This window comes from Loxodonta africana, chromosome 3 (assembly GCF_030014295.1).
Source record: "Loxodonta africana isolate mLoxAfr1 chromosome 3, mLoxAfr1.hap2, whole genome shotgun sequence".
Taxonomy (NCBI): domain Eukaryota; kingdom Metazoa; phylum Chordata; class Mammalia; order Proboscidea; family Elephantidae; genus Loxodonta; species Loxodonta africana.
The window spans coordinates 205,088,819-205,108,170 of NC_087344.1; the positions used below are offsets into that span (position 1 = coordinate 205,088,819).

General features: G+C 45.2%; 1 protein-coding gene across 2 annotated transcripts in view; it reads left to right on the forward strand.

The window, feature by feature from the left end:
• Nucleotides 1–18,662, forward strand: part of RCSD1 (RCSD domain containing 1) — an 83,132-nt gene extending 64,470 nt beyond the window's left edge. Inside the window, exons 5-7 of one of the 2 annotated variants that reach the window (XM_023554236.2) lie at nucleotides 3,739–3,942; nucleotides 6,345–7,094; nucleotides 13,527–18,662. In XM_023554236.2, the coding sequence (XP_023410004.2) occupies nucleotides 3,739–3,942; nucleotides 6,345–7,094; nucleotides 13,527–13,559 (987 nt within the window). In that variant the 3' untranslated portion in view covers nucleotides 13,560–18,662. The remainder of the gene's footprint in view (nucleotides 1–3,738; nucleotides 3,943–6,344; nucleotides 7,095–13,526) is intronic. The other variant, XM_064282909.1, reaches the window with a different exon arrangement.
• Nucleotides 18,663–19,352: the final 690 nt, after the last annotated feature.

Below are 19,352 nucleotides of genomic sequence, written 5' to 3' on the forward strand. Positions count from 1 at the left end.
GAATGCAGCCACAAACCATTCCCTTACATGGGCTGCAATTCAGCAGCTAGGCACTGCCCACGTATGGCCAAATTCATTGTCTGGAAAACCTTCTGCCTACCTCTCCTCCAATCACCTTGTGTGCCCAGAGCGCTCACCCACTGTGGGCACTGCTAGGCTGCCTTTCCTGGAGTGTAAGTGAAGTGTAAGGCCTGTGCCTGAGCTCACAGTCTCTTGGGGGTGACAGATATTCACATCTGATGCTGTAATAGAGGGGAAATACAACAAATCAAATTGCACCTGACTGCTGTCAACCAAGCCCTTTCAACCACAGCACTACTGACGTTTTGGGCTGGATAATTCCCTGTGGGGGACGGTTCTGTGCACTGTAGGCTGTTAACCCACATCTAGATACCATGCACCCCCCCAGCTGTGACAACCAAAATGTCTCCAGACATTGCCAAAGGTCCCCAAATGCCAAAATTGTCCCCAGTAGAGAACCACGCTCTAAAATTCTAGGGCAAGAAGAGAGTAGAGTCAGTAGGAGTAATTAATGAATGCTTCATGAAGTGCCTACATGCTGAATTGGTCCTTAAAGGATGGGTAGTTGGAAAGGAGGGAGGAAGGTACCCCTGGTGTGGTAAATGGTGTGAATAGAAGTGCAGAGGAGGGGAGGCAGGCTGTGTCCAGGCAGGGCCTGGAGGAGAGGGTCCTGCCTTCCCTGCCCCTTCTGTGCGGCTGCCAGCTAGGAAAACGGACAGGCCTCAGGCCCAACTAAGAACTGGATCATTGACTCCATTCTTCAGGTGTCGGGGGGCGGGGGGGGGGGGTGTCAAAAAAAATGGCCACAACCTCTGCAGTTCTCACCATGGGAGAGTCCGGGGTTTTGGTTCCCAGACTGATTTGGGGGTAGGAGGGAAGCATCTCTGGTTTCTGGCCATAAGCCTACCCCATGGAGAGGTGGGGAGGCCTCTGTAGTGTCTCCCTGAAGCTTAATTCATATTGAGAAACTTTGATTCCACCCAGCTGCAGGGAGAGCGTGGGGCTGCCTGTCACTCAGGGAGGCTGCATTCATGTCATGTATAGAACAGGGATCTCAGCAGGAATCCTGGAACCTCAACGTCCCTCCTGCAGCCCACTGAGGGAAGCAGTCCAAGAACCCTCCCTCTGCCTCCCTGCAGCCCACCACACCCTCATCATGCTCCATAAATTCTTTCCCATGTTTTCTGGGCCCTGCAGTCCATCTCGTCCCTTCTTTCAGTCATGAGTGAGCCTCTTTAAGGGACACGGCAGCTTGAGAATGCGGTTCTGGTCTGTAATTGTTTCAGCTCATTAAGAATGTCAACAATTAATGTGAAAAATTGGCCAAATCCCATAGAAAACTTATTTATTCATTATTGGTGGTGGGGTGGTGGGGGAGTGTATCTGGGGTAAAAAGAACTAAGAAATGCATCATGAGCTAAATTCTTCTTCTAAATATTCTACTGGATGACTTAGGAGCTATGATTTTATGTATATAGAATCATACATAAAAAGTTATATAAAGTTCCAGTTTTCTACTGGCTAGCAAGATTCATTTTATTTGCAAGCATTCTTTCCGAGGGAATTTCCCAGCTTGAAGTTTGGAGTTAGAGCCCCCTCTGTCAGGAAGCCCTCCGGGCCATGCCTGCTTATTAGCTCCCACAGCATTCGTGGTCAAACCATCCCTTTTACCCATCATGTGCTCTTTTGTTTTCTGATATAATGTATTGTAGTTTTTCGTTGCTGAAAATATACACAGCAGAACGTACACCAATTCAACAATTTCTGCATGTACAATTCAGTGACACTGATTACATTCTTCAAGTTATTCTCACCTTCCTTTTCTGAATTGTTCTTCCCCCATTAACATAAACTCATTGGCCCCTAAGCTTCCTATCTAACCTTTTGAGTCACTGTTATCAATGTGATCTCAACCATATGTTGCTTTTTGACATGGCTTGGGCTGACAGTGTTACTATTTAACTTTTATGGTTTTAATTTTTACCATGACTTAGTATTGTCTCCACAACTATATTACAATTTTTTCTTAAAATAACAATATAATATTAATACCTCCCTAAGCATGTAAAATGCTTCATTGTCTATGAGGCCTAAAAAAGAGATAGGAATTTTCCAGGCAACGGAATTCCTTGGCTGGTAGGTAGATGGTGCCAGGGGGAGTCTGGAAGGAGCTGGTGTGAGTCAGATTAGTGGCAGAAGAGGGTAAACGGGGGCCAGATTGTAAAACAATTTGGACCTCAGGCTAAGAAGTTTGGATAAAGGTATTGGAGTCACTAAAGGCCCCAAGTCTGTTGGCGTGGCAAGCCCACGAACCAACCTTTCATTGCACCATCTGCTCCTCAAGCCTTGTCGCTTCTCTGGGAGACATTATTGCCTCTCTCCAGGTCTGGCAGTGCCACAGGGTCTGGAGGATCAAGATGTACAACCAGCCAATCAACCGACCAGTTGCCATGGAGTCAGTGCTGACTTGTGGTGACCCATGTATGTCAGAGTAGAACTGTGCTCCATAGGGTTTTCAGAAGCAGATCACCAGGCCTTTCGTTAGAGGTGCCTCTGGATGGATTCAAACCACCAACCTTTAAGTTCACAGCCAAGCACATTACCCTTTTCACCACACAGGGACTCCTCAAGCTGTATCAAAACCCAAAAACCCATTGCTGTTGAGTCAATTCCAACTCATAGCGACCCCATAGGGTGGAGTGGAACTGCCCCATAGGGTTTCTAAGGAGTGGCTGGTGGATTAGAACTGCCAACCTTTTCGTTAGCAGCCAAATGCTTACCCACTGTACCACCAGGGCCCCTCAAGCTGGTGGTGACTTGAAAATACAGAGGGCCGGAGGGGGACCGGTACCCCTAGATGGTGCTACAGAAGCGCTGGGACTCTCATGTATAATCCTCCCAAAGACTGCCTTTCTGCACTGCTACCTTCTCCATGGTAATAGGGTGGTTCTGGAGACCACCCGCCTTCTCCCCTACCAAACTCATAACTCCCTTCGGCTTTGGTTACCTTTGGGTAACCTCTCCCCTTTGGTTGCCCTTATGGTTCATTTTAATCTGGTTTCACCTGCACTGTGATGGCCCAGGTGGTAGCACACACTGGTTTGTTCTGGGGCCTCCCTCCTGGAATAGATAGCTCGGCAGCCTGTTGTGGCCAGCACTCTAGCTAGCTACCAAGAGAGGTCCTAGTACCTTGAGACCTGAGGGACAACAACTTTGGCTTGAGTCCTGGGGCAGATTCCTTAGCTACTTTCTTAATTTGTGCCGTGAAAACAACGCTGAACACTCAGGTTTGTTGTAGAGGAAAAATTGCCTGTGCCCGGCAAAAGCGGGCATCCAGTAACTAGCAACTATTATTGATTCTGTCTGAGAAAGATGGCATACTGTAAGATCCTGGTGCCTACAGGTGCCTGCTGGTTGCTGTTTCGACTGCTTTGTCCATAACTCAGGGCTCTTGCCAGGGCATTTTTGGTGGATCCACAACAGTCCTGTCCAGGCATTCTGGAATGCAGCTGGTTACACACAGGATAGCAGGAGCTGGATTGAGTAGACAGCGCTTCCGGGAGGAGGATGTGATGAGACAATGAATAACTGGTTGGGAAATAACATCAAAAGCTTCATGTAACCTAGTCTCAACAGTTCTGAGGCCACGTAACCTGCAAGCTAAAGCAGAGGCTCTCATCTTCTCTCCAATCCCCTTGAAATTCTTTTTCTCGACAGGCCAATTTAGCCTTTGATCCAGCGGCCCTGCTGCCTGGGGCCTCACCCAAGAGTCCTGGACTCAAGGCCGTGGTGTCACCATTTCACAGCCCACCTTCCACTCCTAGTAGCCCTGGTGTGCAGTCTAGGTCCAGTGAGCCAGAGGAGGTGCCCATCAGCTTCGACCAGCCTCCTGAAGGTAGTCATCTGACCTGTTACAATAAGGTAAAGTCTGGGTCAAATTATTGTGGTGTGTCTGTGGAAATATGGGGACTGGACAATCCCAAATTTTCCCTACCCTGTTGCTGTGCTGGAGAAAGGTGGAAACATCTGGAGCTGTAGTTGGAGCTGGTTTTTAAATAGAGGTGAAATTTCTCCTTTGTAAGCTTTCCCTGAACTACGGTCACCCCATTACCTCTCATTTCCTCTGCCTTTAACTGCACTATCCACCTGAAAGGCAGGTTAGGGAATGGAGTGCTCTATCCTTTGTAGAGAATGGGTGGGTACTCAGGATGATCCCAGCTACAGAGTTATGTCAAAAACTGAAGGCAAGCAGTCTTCCAAGGCACAACCATTGCTCTGTATTCAGCAGGAGCAACGGAGGAAGGAGAGTCAGGAATAGGAGGAGGGAATGGAATGTGTGGCTAATTGCCTCCATGAACAACTGCTTCCTTTGCCATGAGACCAGAAGAACTGGATGGCACCTGGCTGTCCTTACTGAACATTTTGACCAAAGATGCTAAGAAGAATCCTGCTCAAAAGGGGGAAAATGTAGAACAGAATTTAAAATTTCATGGAATCCAGATTTCCTGCAGCCATGGAGGCTGGATGAACCCCCAAAACTATTGTACTGAGATAGTCTTTAAACCTTAAACCAAAACTATCCCCGGAAGTCTTCTTAAAACCAAACAATACTTTAGCTTAACTAGTAAAGAAGGTCTGCCTTGAGCATTATGCTCTTTTAAGACCTATATGTATGGGACAACCTCACAACAACAACTGGAAAGATAGGAACCTTACGGGCAGTGAGTTTATATTAATGTGGGAGGAACACCTCAAAAAAGAAAGGTGAGAATGGTTGTACAACTTGAAGAATGTAATCAATGTTACTAAATTGTACATGTAATAACAGTTGAATTGGCATATGTTTTGCTGTGTATATTCTCAATAATAACAATAAAAAATAAATAAAATAAACTACAAAAAAAAAAAAAAAAAAAAAACACTGAAGGCAAAAGCTAAAGTCCTGACAAGGTCACCAGGTCTCCACAACCTTCTGTTCTGGCCTGATGTGAATAATCCTAAATCCTAAGTGTCCCATTACCGACTCAAATTGTGACCGCAGCTTGCCCCAGTTTAAGAACATCCAAAATTAAGAACTGTTCCCTTTGCAAAAAGGTAAATGACAGAGCTCGTTTCTGTAAATGCTGCCCTAATGCACAGATCCCCCAGCCCAAGATGGTGGAGAGACTCCTGAAGGCAGACAGCTGTCTTCTCGGTAGGGAGCATGGGCGGGGAGGTGGAGGTGCTGCTCCCTGGTCCTAGTGTCAGGGAGCTTCAGCTAGGCAGTGAGGAGCAGGCAATGTTTTTTCTAAACCTGCTGGCCCTGAGGGCCCTGAGGGCCCTGCTGTACCTCAGCGCTGGGCTCTCTGTGGAAGCCTTAGAAACCAAGTATTCATTCCAAACCTCTGAGATGAAGCTAGGACTGACAGACACCAAAATATGAAGCAGTGAGAAAACAAGACTTACACAAATGTAGTTTACATATAAAATTTGAAAGACACATGACTTGAGTGAAGTAAGGCGTCGTCTATCTGAACATTTCCATTGCCCTTCTGACAAAGTCCGGTGGGCCGAGATGAGGCCTGACTCAGAGATTCACACACTCCAGGAGCAGAAATCATTTCTGGCAGCTCTGCTGGGTGCTCCTCAGGTACAGCTTCTAACCATGGTGGACCTGCCTCCTACAAAGCAAATGGCCCTGGCTGCTTGACTCTCCCAGTATCAGCCAGCTTCACGGGGCACTGAGGGCGGAGTCAGAAACAGGGAGGAAGCTGGTCGCAAGCCGTCCAACCCAACAGCCATGAGGTCCCTGTACCAGGGCCAGCCATCAGTGGGACTCTAACCCTCTTCTCTGTTCAATTCACTTTTGTCAAACTATAATTTTCAAAAAGTTAAAAACCATGACTCATACAAAATATAGATTTTATTCAACTTGTCAATTTATGAGGAAACCTGTAAGAGGGTAAAGCTGGTTGAAAGAGCCTTCAAAGAGTGGGTTATTTTAGGCAATTTAATAGAACAAATGTTAGAATAAAATTGCTGAGTTAGACACAAAACCAGTTAATTTTTACAGGACAACAAAACCGTAATTATATTTTTTTACTGGTTGGAAAGCATTTGCATCTTCAGGGGACACAAATCTGTAGGTTCACATGTAATTCCACTATTTCACAGGGCTCTCACCTATAATAAGTAGCAGACAATGGTAGATTTGCCTAGAAAATTAAGTAGTCTTTGGGTGGGCTCATTAAACAGTGGTTTAGACTGGCATTGAAAGAACAGACAGTTCTTCTCCTGGCCTTTTTTATGGGCTTTGGATGATTTTTCTTACCACTGTCTTCCAGGTTCGGACACGGGGCTCAATAAAGAGGCGCCCTCCCTCCAGGAAATTCCGCAGGTCTCAATCTGACTGTGGGGACCTTGGAAACTTCAGGGCTGCAGAGTCATCTCAGGAGAATGGAGCCAAGGAAGAGAATGAGGACGAGGTGTTCACGCCCAAGAGTAAGGCCCCAGGACCCCCTCCATCCAGCGACGGGGCAGTGGAAAAGGAAATGAGCAGAAGCATGGGGTCGGAGGAAAAGCCTCCTCTGAGGAGGACATCCAGCATGATAGAGACGCGTGAGGAGAAGGGCAGGGCTGCAGAGGAAGCCAAGCATGGGGAGAAGGCTGCAGAGCATTCAGCAGACAAGGAGCCCCAGAGTCCAGCCCAGGGAGAGGCTGCAGAACCCGAAACCTCCAGCCCAAAGGCAGAGAATGGGCCTGGGACCCCCACAGAAGAAACCATGGCTGGAGAGGAAGTGGAGACGGAAAAGTCTGCAGAAGTGAAGGAGGAGAGGGCAGAAAATGAAGAGGATAAGCCTGGGCAAAAGAGCCAAGACACAGAGAAGCAGGAGGAGAGCGCCATTGGGGAGGAGGCCCCCACAAATCCCCCTGGAAAAATGGAGGGTGGCAGCACCTCAGAGCAGGAGAAAGACGAGGAAAAGCAAGAGGTGGAGGGCGGCGTTCTTGAGACAGGATGCCACCCTGAGACTGGCCCTGCCCAGCTGGAGACCCGTGATGAGGCCCTGAGTAGAGGAGCAGTCCCCACGGCAGAGGTAAGTGGTGTCTTGTTCACCCTGGGAGGGCAGTGCAGGGCCCAGCTGGGGAACCGGCCTTTTCTTCCTTCTCTATCACATGCCGGTTCCTTAGTCCCGTCATGAATCAGCTCAGTGTGCAGTAACAAAGGCGCCAGGCACCCACCTCGTGCCACACTGGGCTAGGACAGGCTGTCTCTGACCTGTGAGGGGACAAATGGACAAAAAAGGGAAGTCGTGTCTCATGACCCCTCCAGCTTCTCCCTGACTTGGAGATCTGCTGAGCTCCTGGGTGTGTACAGAGTGACTGAGACTTGACAGAACTCAGTAACTCAGGTCAGCAAGCACCACTGAAGGCTTACTAAGTGCAGGGCCCTGGGCTCCCACTGTAGGGTGTTCAGAGAGGAAGGGGCTGCTCGTTTGTAAACCAAGCTCACAGTCTAGCACGTGAGCCCAGCAGCTCAGCTCTGTACTCTTGTTAGCTGCTGTAGACTCATGGAGACCCCATACACGAGGGATCAGACCATTGTGACCTGAAGGATTTTATTGGCTGATTTTCAGAAAATCACCAGACCCATTTGTCTTAGCCTGTCTCTCTTCTCCCCTGAAACCTGTTCAGCATCACAGCAACACAGGCCTCCACTTACAAATAAATGGCGGCTGCATTTGGGGTGCATTGGCCAGCAATCATACGCGGACTCCCTCTTGGAGGGCGAGAATTCTACCAGTGAACCGCCACTGTCCTTTAGCAGACTTAGAGGAATTGACTCATAGTGACCCTATAGAGTAGAGTAGAACTGCCCCATAGGGTTTCCTAGGCTGAAGTCTTTACAGGAGTAGGTTGCCAGGTCTTTTCTTCCACGGAGCTGCTGAGTGGGTTCCAACTACTGACCTTTTGGTTAGCAGCCCAGTGCTTAACCATTGTGCCACCAGGGCTCTGCAATGGGCAGGTGGGTAGGCAGGCAGTCAGGCAGTCCTAAGGCAGCGCAAACCACAAGGTCAAGAAAGAAACAATTTGTGTGTGCAGAGTGGGAGAAAGACATTGGGGAAGCTTCAGAGTGAAGGTGGTGTTTGAGTTGGGCTTTTAAAGAAGGAGGTTTTACGTTACATCCATTCTCTCACAGGTATTGTGCATCTGTTGTATGGGAGAAAGAGGGAGATGATGCAGCCCCTGCCCTCCTGTCTGGGCCTACACTTGTTGGACCTTCCCGCTTAATCTGTCTCCTCCCTACCAGTTCCCAGGAAGTCCACCTTGAGCCCACCCATCTGTGCTTTGGGAGCAAGACCAGCCCTGGGGAGGCTTAGAAGTTCCGCAAGAAAAGCTCAGTGTCTGCCCCCTCCCCCACAATCTCATCAACTCAGTCACTCTCAGGTGTTTGTCCTTCCCTTTTTGTTAGTGCATTCATTCACTCAAACCCCCATCAGCTTCCTCCCAGCCTAAACGTTTGTCCCTTATGGCATCCTGCTTCCCCTCTAGGGTCCATTCTCTGTACAACAGCCAGAGGGTTGTTTGGTTTTCTAGATGAACTCTTTGCTAAAATTACTCACCTCCTGTCTTTGTTTCCTAATCCTGCCATTACCACCAACTTGGCAAGTTAAAACAACAGATGTTTATTTTCTGTTTTGGAGGTCTGAAGTCCAATATAAAAATGTCAGCAGGGTTGGTTGCCTCTGGCGGCTCTGAGGGAGAATCTGCTCCATGCTTCTCTCCTAGCTTCTGGTGGCTGCCAGGGACCACCAGGTCACAATCCTTCCTTGCCTCTTCCAGCTTCTAGTGGTTGTTGGCAGTCCTTGCCGTTCCTTGGCTTGTAGGTGCATGGCTCCAATCTCTGCCTCCGTATTCGCACAGCCTTCCCCTGGGTCTCAGTGTCTCAGATTGCCCTCTTCTCTCTCTTGTAAGGAGACCAGTCATTGGATTTAGGGACCAGCCTAATCCAGGCTGATCTCATCTCAAGATCCTTAACTTCATTACATCTGCAAAGACTCTATTTCCAAACAAGGTAACATCCATAGTTACTAGGGGTTAAGACTTGGGTATCTTTTTGGGGAATACAATTTAACCCACTAAACTTCCCCACCCCCTTGCCCCATGGCCTCATATCGTACTCAAAATAAAATCCAAATCCTTATTGTACTCAGAATAAAATCCAAATCCTTGACCATGGCTATGAGGCCTTGCAGAGTGGGCCCTTGCCCACCTCTCCTTGACTCTCCCCATCGCTGTGCTCCAGCTACACAGACATTTTTTCTGTTCTTCAAATACACCAAGGTTGTTCCCACCCCGCAGCTCTGTCCTTGCTGTCCCCTCTGCCTGGCACACACTTCCTTCTGATCCTCACATGGTCAATTCCTACCTGTGGTCCAGGTCTCAGCTCAAATCGCTCCTCCTCACTTGGGCCTGTCTTGACTGCTCTGTCTAAAGGAAGCTATCCCCCTCAGTGACTTTCTTCTGTTCTGTTGTCACGGCACTAAGAGCTGTTTGAAATTCTGTTGTTCATTTTTTTACTGTCTCTCTCTACTCTTTTTTCACCACTGTATTCCCGGTACTTACTATAATTAATGCCTGGCATATAGTAGGTCCTTAAAAAATTTATTGAGTGAATGAATGCATTTTAAAAGAAGAGACAGTATCAATTGATCCAAAAGAAGTAATCGCTAATGGTACAACTAGAGGTGTAAGTGGGGTTGGTGTGTTTGGGGAGGGGCTGCTAAGGGGCCCTCACATTATTCTTGTCACACTAAATTGAAGAGAAGAGAGTGTGAGTCCCAAAGACCCATGACTTATGACTGAGATCCCCCTGGTTGATATTTTAGGCAAATATGCTTTAGATCTCTCTAACACCATCTGTTCTAAATGAGCAATCTGGTCCCTTTAGCCCAGAGATCTCTCCATAAGGCAAATACATACCACAAATTCTCATTCCATTTTAAGGATAAAGTAACTGAGTCCAAGTAGTAACCTGCTAGTGATTCTGACATCTTATTTTCAGGATAGGAGGTACCTGCCTTGCTAGAAGACCTTCTCATCTTCTTGGCAGCATCTTCTGGTCTTGAAGGGCTAAGAAGTCATTATGGTTGAGAAGCTAGTAGGGAACGAAGTTGGTTCAGGAAGGTCTCAAGTGAAACAGGGCTTCCTGTAGAAACTCCAGGAGCTTTGGGGCAGCTCTGATAATCTCTCAAACTTTGCCACTTCTATATATTCCTGACAGAGCCCTGGCAAGGGAAGGAGACTTCCCAGCACCCTCAGGATCACTATTCCCCCAAACGAGCAGGTAAAGAAAGAGAAGCTACATTTACCACCCCTTCAATTTTTCCCTTTCTTTATCCATCACTTAGATGCAAAACTTTGACATCATTTAGCCCAATCTCCTAGTTTTAGAGAGGAAGAAACTGAGGTTCCAAGAGAGGACAGGTGTTGCACAAGGTCACAGAACTCAATCCATATTGACATGTTGGGTACCTGCTCTAGTCATCATAAAAAGCTGCTTACAAAGCACCTCTACACGTCTGCAAAACATATTTCATCTGAAAGGGACATTCCTTCCAATTCTCCACTGTCTCTGTCATGCCTGTTCAAGGTTAGAGCCATTCTGGTTAGACCCAAAATGCCTCAGAAACTCGGGCAAAAGGATTCACCAGTGAGAACAACTGTGAAGCCAGCCCTTTTGATCACTGGCATCCCTAGGAACCCCCATGTCTGTTCCAGGTCTTTCCCTGCATCTGGCAGAGAGAGCACACTTCATTAAGAGTTAGATTTCTAGTCCCCTAATTCATCTCCATCTTGTTTCTTGATTGGTAGAAATAGATTGATCAGATAAACTAATTATGGTTTCATTCGTGCAATCAACATTAACCAAGCACTGGTTATCCCAAGCACTATGAGAGCTACTGGAGGCTCAAAGGTGGAAAAGACAGATGTACAAACAAATAAACATAAGAGAGTAGCATACATGCGATTCTGCCTGGGAACAACCATACCACACCATGTGAAGTACAAAGGATGGACCAATTCATTTTTCAGGAGAAAGCAGGAGCAGGTTTCATGAATAGAACAAAGGCATCAGTGAAAACACCATGCAGTGTTAACTATCTATTATGTTGCTAATCACAAGTATTTTAACATTTTATGCTTAAAGAATGAGCCATCTTGGCAATTTCCATCATAGGGCAGGCTGGACATATCAAATCACAGCACTTAAGATTTTCTTTAGAGGTAAAGCAGCCCTGGAAAGAGTGCATTGAATGAGATCCAACTCTAATACTTTAAATAAGTTTAACAAGTGTTTCTCAAACACTCTATGTATCCAGTACTGTGTTGGGCACTCAGGTATGCCAAAGACAAACTTATCCAAACAAAGACATTTGAAATGTTTTGACATTACATCTAAGACTTTGTTATACTTACGGTGAGTGCTGACTTCCTAATTGCCCAATTCAATTGCTTTTCCAAGTCATTCTTCTTGATTTCTTGATGTTTGATTTGAAATATTTTTCTCCCTCAGCTGATAAGACAAAACCTTCTTGAGACTTCCCTTGCCTTTGAAACTAAGTGTTTACTTTGCTCCCTCCTTTCTTCTCCCTCTCAGTTAACTGGGCAGCTCCCCAAGACTCAGTTCTTGGCCCTTATCCCTTCTCAGTTCTCTTGGGGCCACACTCACCTGCATTCCCACCTCAGTTCCTCTGAACTTGTCCTTCATTGTGCTCCTGGGGTCGCCTGTCTCCCTGCCATACCCAGGCCACATCCATGGCCAGCCACTTAAATGCTGTCTTTCTGCATCTTAATCCCCCTCTTACTTTTGACCTGTTCTCTCTCCATAGTAATCCCCAAAGTAAGTCATTCTCACACCATTGTCTTTGCCAAGACTTGTGGGTATATCGTTGGTGGAATTCACAGAACTTAGCTGCCTGGATCCATTATAAACTATTATCAACTCAGCTGGCCTGCCTTCGTTCCTCACTGCTACCTGGAAATCCTCTCACTGCATCTCTGGTATCCTCAGTTTTCACCCTACATTCCTCAAACTCCCAATCCTACCTCATCCTCTCTCTCTGAAAATGACCTCACCTTCTACTTGGCTAAAAGGAAAATCACCCAGTCCTCCAGTGTCTCCTTTTACCTTGACTCAGAGAAAATACCCCTTCTCCTTGATAAGATCAACTCCCTTGTCCACTGTGCTCTAGCTTCCACCCCTACTGCCATTTTCTGGACATTTTTACAGTATATTTGTGGGACGTATATGTGCATTTTAAGTTAGGGATTAGATTAGATGTTCCCATTCATTTATTCTTCTATATTTCTAGCACTTCTTTTTTTAAAATATTTTATTGTGTTTTTGGTGAAAGTTTACACAGGAAATTAGGTTCTCATTTAACAATTTCTATATGTGTTATTCAATGGCATTGGTTACATTTTTCACAATGTATTAGCATTTTGTTATTTCCATTTTGGTTGTTCTGTTTCCATTAATCTAGCTTCCCTGTCCCCCTTAGTCTTCTCATCTTTAGTCTAGGGTAAATGTTAACCATTTGATTTCATCTAGATGATTATTTTGAGGAACACAGTACTCATTGGTGATATTATTTGTTTTATGGACCAATCTGTCATTTGGATGCCAGATGACCTCTGGGGGTGGTTTGAGTTCCAAGTTTAAAGAGTATCTCAGGGTGATAGTCTCAGGAGTTCACCTAGTCTCTACTTTTTTTAGGAATTTGAATTTTGTTCTACATTTTTCTCCCATTCTGTCTGGGACCATCTTTTGGGAATTGTCAGTAGTGGTAGCCAGGCATCATCTAGTTCTAGTTCTTCTGGTCTCAAGGTAGGTGATGTCACTGTTAGTGTAGACTATTTGTTCTCCCTTGAGTGTTTGGTTTCCTTCTTTCTCTTTAGCTCTGGGTGAGTAGAGACCAATAGCTGTATCTTAGATGGCTGCTCACAAGCTTTTAAGACCCCAGACATCTAGCACCTCTTTAGCTTACCCCTTTCTGTTTAAATCCTGACCCCACCACTTATTAGCTGTGTAACCTAAGAGAATAGACTTACCAGTCTGTGCCTTACTCGCATCATCTGTAAAACAGAGTTAATATAAGTAGCTAACTCATATTGCTATTGAGTTGATGTGTGCATTATTCCATTATTCCACTGTTGTGTGCCATTAAGTGGAGTTGATTCCAACTCCGAGTGACCCTATGTGACAGAGTAGAACTACCCCATAGGATTTTTTTGGCTATAAGCTTTATGGAAGCAGATCATCAGGTCTTTGTCCTCAGAGCCGCTGGGTGAGTTCAAACTGCCAGTTGGCAGCTGAGTGCTTAACCGTTGTACCACAGGGCTTCTTACTGTGACTATTGTTGCTATTATTATTTTTGCCTGACCTAGCATCCCCAGGCAGATACGCTGAGTGTCAGGATTTCACAAATGTCTTCCTGATTCAGTCTTTCCTCCTCTGTTCACAGGACAACACCCCTCTCTGGGATGCTAAAATGTGAAGAGTTTATCGTGCCCTCGTGATAAAGCTGCTGGAAGTGGCAGTAACAACAGCAGCATCAGCAAATGAAGCCATCACAGAAGCAGAATATGCCGAGGGGAGGGAGTCAGCCTGAAGATAGGTGGTGCACTGCTTCCTGGTCTACGCACTGAGGGAACCTCACAGATGGAGATTGGCTCTGAGGGCAGAAGACTTTTATCAGCTTGAATTTGGGTCAAGGCGGCACTTGTTGGACTTGATTTAAAACAAACAACAATAAAAAAACTTATTTAAAATAATTTACTATGGTGACAACGCCCCAGGGACACTGGTCAGCCTGTGGGGCCCCAGATACGATCCACACCCACCTATCCCTGAAGCTGACCTCTGAACCGTACTCTGAATTAGTTTATCAGATTCTGCTTGTATGAAGTTATAGCCTTTTTAACTGTTCTGGAATTCTTACAGTTCATAAATTGTAAGTAAAAACTAATTTCAAGGTGACCAGAAACAAAAGAAAATGGTATTGCTGAAAATACAAATCTAAAAAAAAAAAAAAATTACAGAGGACCTTAAATAATATCAAGAGTCTTGAGACAACCTTCTAGCTTTGTTCAAATTTGAACTGGCCAATCATTTTTAAAACATTGGGCTAGATGAGATAATTACTGAAATATTAAAACTATATATGTCTGTTCCGTCAACAGGAGCTCTTCCCCTGCCGTAGTTTTCTAGCTGATGACTACCATGGGAGGTGACCATCTCAGTTCACTCCCTTCTACCACCTTTGAAAACGTGGTACTCCCATGGAGAGGCAGATATCAGTGCGTTGCGTTTCCGCATCCTGAAAGCACAGCTGTGAACAATACCTGCCCTCTGATTTATCCTGTGAGGATAAATTTTCCACTTCCAGAAGGTTACCCTTAAGGATGGATTAGCTATTTCCTGGCAGGTGCTTTGAGCACCGTGATGTGCAAGCTACTTAATGATAAACATCCTTCCTGGCTTCCCTGGGAAGCTTTTCTTGAATCCAAGCCTGGGATCTTCTCAATTCAGGAGGAGTGAGTTGGGGGTCTTCTGTCTGTTCTCATTGGGCAGCTCCTTAAGATTATGTTTGATAGTACAAGAGGTTTTGCAAGGAACAGTGGGTCTAACTTCCCATTCCTTGACTTAAGTCTCCTTGCCTCTTCATGCGCTCCTGCTAAACGACATGAATCCAAAGAAATGTTTGCTCATTAGGGTTGGTCCTTATCTAATCAGAGTATTTCAGCGTCTCAACTTGCTAGTTTGGTGGGTGAGGCAGTTGTTTTTCTGGAGATCTGTTAGACCACATCCTACCTTGATTTCAAAGAAGAGTCTCCCAGATGAAAAGGCCTATGTCACCCCTGGTACCTCAATTTTCTCATCTTATTTACAGTTTTTTCTAACTCCAGGGTAGTGTTTATATTGGGGATATGTATATTTTTCAAAAACTACTTTAAAATGTAATTCATTTTTTAAGGCTTTTTACCCAATTGAGATGGATATTGTCATAGCTATAATAAGTTTGATTTTTAGCAGAATTTGGGAGATGTGTGTGTCTGTTATTTTGTGGTCTATATATTATCTGTCTCTCTTTCTTTCTTTTGATAGAAATGCATACCCCCTAAATAATACATGGTATTATTTATTTATATCTTTGAATTTTTTATACGCTCACACACATATCTGGGCAAGAGTTTTATGAGTATATGCATGATTGGGAGTGTGTGTGATAAAAGGGGTTATCTACCACTTCTCCTCACTTAAGGAAGGAATGGAACGAAAGATGTAGATATGGAAATAAAGCTATTTTCCGTATGGAGGGCTTGTACATTACGAATGGTGACCTGGCTGGCGCAAACGGTTAAGCACTCAACTACTAACCAAAAGGTTAGCAGTTTGAACCTACGCAGAGGCACCTTGGAAGAAAGGTCTGGCAATGTGCCTCTCAAAGGTCACAGCCTTGAAAACTATGGAGTGCAGTTCTATTCTGTAACACACGGGGTTGCCATAAGTCAGAATTGACTCAAGGGCAACTTTTTTTTCTTTTTGAATATACGTTACGATAGCAAATGTGAAAGGAGCAACAAAAAATATGGCAAGAATATGATGCTGAAGAAGCAAACTTAACGGTGTCAAAATACCTTCCTGTTTCCCTAGTCGCCTGTTAGCTACATTATTTGTTCTACATTGTGAGAAAACAGAGGTCCCATACCCAGGGACTAATTAATGAAGGGAGCTCTTGGCAGGACATTCTTGAAGTGTAGGCATTGTTCCTCGATGCTGCAGCCTGCTTGCTTAGAGCACCCCTTTCCTGGAGGAACTATGATTAGGCTCTGCGTCGCCAAGGTTGATATTGAGATTGCAAAATTCGGGATTAAAGACATCCATTTGTGTCTTAGGTAGCACCAAGTCATTACCAGGCTAGGAAGACCTTTTATCTTTCAGATTTCCTTAATGGGCTGGAAAGAAAACACTGGTCCTTCACAGCTACAAAACTGAAGAGAGGAGTCAGAATCATCCTTTTACTATCTTTATAGTCTAGCTTGAATTTCAGACCTGTTCTTCCTTTCCCCAGAGAGGGAGCAAGAAAACTTGGGTGCTTTGAAGGGGTACACCCATATATGAAAAGGGGGCTGTGGTGCTGTTTCAGCGTCTCAAGCCCTAAAAGGCCATTCCATCAATCTAGTCAACCAGCTGCTTCAGGATGATGGGGAACATGGGAAGATCAATGAATTTCTGACCACAGGCCTATTGCCACACTTAATTTGCTGTGAAGTAATTAAGAACAAAACACTGCCCTTTCCATGATGGAAGCAGTCCGATGTAATTAACCTGCCACCAGATTGTTGGCTGATTGCCCCAGGGAATGGTGTCATATTGGGGACTCAGCATTGGTCCCTGCTGGTGGCAGATTGGGTGCTTAGCTGTGGCTGTAACTAAGTCCACCTTCGTGAGTGGAAGTCCATGTTGCTGAGCCCATGCATAACCTCCATCCCTGCTACCATGGCCACTTTGTTCATGAGCTCACTGGGCAATGACAGAAGTGACTGAGGACAGAGGCTTACTGGTGTCCACAGACAGTGTCATGCTACCTACTTGATTGTTAAAATTCTCCTCTGCTGTGGTCACTCTCTGGTGACCATTCACATGAGACACAAATATCTTACTTCTTTTGCCTATTCAGAGAGGTCTACCCATGTACCTTCCCCCATACTTCCTTGTCTCCAATTTTCCAATCATGTCCCTTCCGAGTCCCTGACCATTCAGCCAAACCATTGTCCACAGCCCATGAATCAGTATACAGTTGCACATCTGGCCATTTCTCCTTCCAAGCAAAGTGAACAACATGAACTGCTCAAAGTTCTGCCCATTGGGAGGACTTCCCTTCACCACCGTCCTTCAGAGATGTACTAGAAAGGGGCTGTATTGCTGCCACTGTCCCAAGTTTGAGTGGCGTCTGTATTGTTGCACAGAACCATCTCTAAACCAGGTACGAGTTTTCTCTTCCTCAATGAACTGATCATAAGGAACTCCCCACGAGGCAGTAGGTCATACTGGAAGAAGGAAGGTAATGGGACAGGAATGAGGACCACGGCATTTGGGCCACTTCCTTATGTAACTTACTTTTGCTTTCAGGTCCTGCTGGAGCCTGATCTCTTGTATACTACCTCCATTTAATGATGGAGTGCTCTTGGGTACATCCAACTTCATGACTTTGTGAGTTAGACAACATCTAGTTCATGATGGGCAGCTCAGGGCACATGGTGACTTGGTGGCCTATGGTTAAACATTCAGTCTCTAGTAAGGCCCAGTACAAGTCAAATGCTATTTCTCAAAAGAAGAGTAGTTATCTGCAGAGGACGGCAGGTCTTTGCTCCAAAATCCTAAGGGCCTATGCTGTGATTTACCATAAGGGGCCAGACAAAGACTCCGAACAGCATCTCTATCTGCCACTGACACTTTGAGCACCATTGAATCAGCTGAATCACATGGCTGAAGAGGCAGAGTAGCTTCCACGTCAGTCTGAACCTGTTGCAGAGGCTTCTCTTTTCTGGGCCCCACTCAAAACCAGCCGTTTTTCGAGTTGCTTGATAAATGTGGTAGAGTAGCACATGCAAATGAGAAATAGGCTGTCTCCAAAATCCAAAGAGGCCCACCAGACATTGTGCCTTCTTTTTAGTTGTAGGAGGAGCCAGTGGCAACAACGTACCCTTCACTTTAGAAGGAATATCTTGACATGTTCTGTACCACTGGACCCCTAAAAAATTCACAGAGATGGAATGCCCCTGAATTTTTGTCACTTTAATTTCCCACCTTCTAGCATGCAAATGTCTTGCCAGTAACCCCAGAGTCATTGATACTTCTTCCTTACTAGGTCCGAGCAACATAGAGTCGTCAACATAATGGACCAGTGTGACATCTTGTGGACGGAAAAAGCAATCAAGCTTCCTCTGGACTAAATTTTGACATAAGGCTGGAAAGTTGATGTAGGAAAGTGAAGGTGTATTGCTGGCCTTATTAGCTACAGGCAAACTGCTTCTGATGCTCTTTAGCAATAGGAATTGAGGAAAACCCGTTGGCCAGCTCAATATCTGCGTGTCAGTTACCAAGAGATGTATTAATTTTCTCAAGCAATGAAACTGCATTTGAAACAGCAGCTGCAATTAGAGTCACTGTCTGGTTAAATTTATGATAGATAATTAACTGTCATTCTGAAAGGTCCATCTGTTTTCTATACAGGCAAAATAGGCAAACTGAATGGGGATGTGGTGGGCATCACCACCCCTACATCTTTTAAGTCTTTGATGGTGGCACTAATCTCTGCAATCCCTTCAGGAATAGGGAACTGCTTTTGGCTTATTATTTTCCTAGGTAGGGACAGTTATAATGACTTCCACTTGGCCTTTCCTACCATATAATCCCTTAATCCACATGTGAAGGATCCAATGTGAGGGGTTTTCAAGTTGCTGAGTATATCCATTCGGATTATGAAATCTGAAACTGGGGAAATCACTACAGGATGAGTTCAGGGACCCACTGGACTCACTGTGATATGGACTTGAGATAAGATTCCATTAACAACCTGACCTTCACATGCCCCTACTCTGGCTGATGGGCCACAGTGATATTTTGGGTCTCCTGGAATTAGTGTCAGTTTAGAGCCAGTGTCTAGTAATCCCTAAGGAGTCTGATTATTTTTTTTTCCCAGTGAATAGTCACTCTTATAAAAGACTATAGATCCCTTGGTGAAGGATGGGAAAAAGATTAATAGTATGAATTTCTGGAAGTGTGGGGTCTTCCTCAAGGGTACCTGGCCTTCTTTTAAGTGGTTGTAGGTCTGTAAACTGGCTAATTTTTGGGAATTGATTGAGGGGCTGTGACTATTTTGATGATTAAAGTTAGACTTCTGTTCACTTGACCTAGAATTCTTCCCCTTGTACAGATCAAGTAAATATGTACTAGATTTTCCATCTATTTCACTCCTATGGACACCATGACTAAGTAGCCAACGCCATAAGTCCATGTGAGTCAGACTACTGTGATTGATTACTGCTGTGGCTCTGCTGTCTTATTACAGTAACCATGTCCACCTTGTCTTTGGTGATTAAGTGTTGCCACTTTGCCTCTACCAGCCTGGGATCCAACCACCACTATTATAGTTAGGTGTCTCAATTTAGTTAGAGTAGTTTCCACTGTAATATACGACAGAAGAGCAGTCACAGCAGTCTTTGAGGATGCTGGGGCTCCCTTCACAAATTTATTCCTCACAGTTTTGGTGAAAGGTGTATCT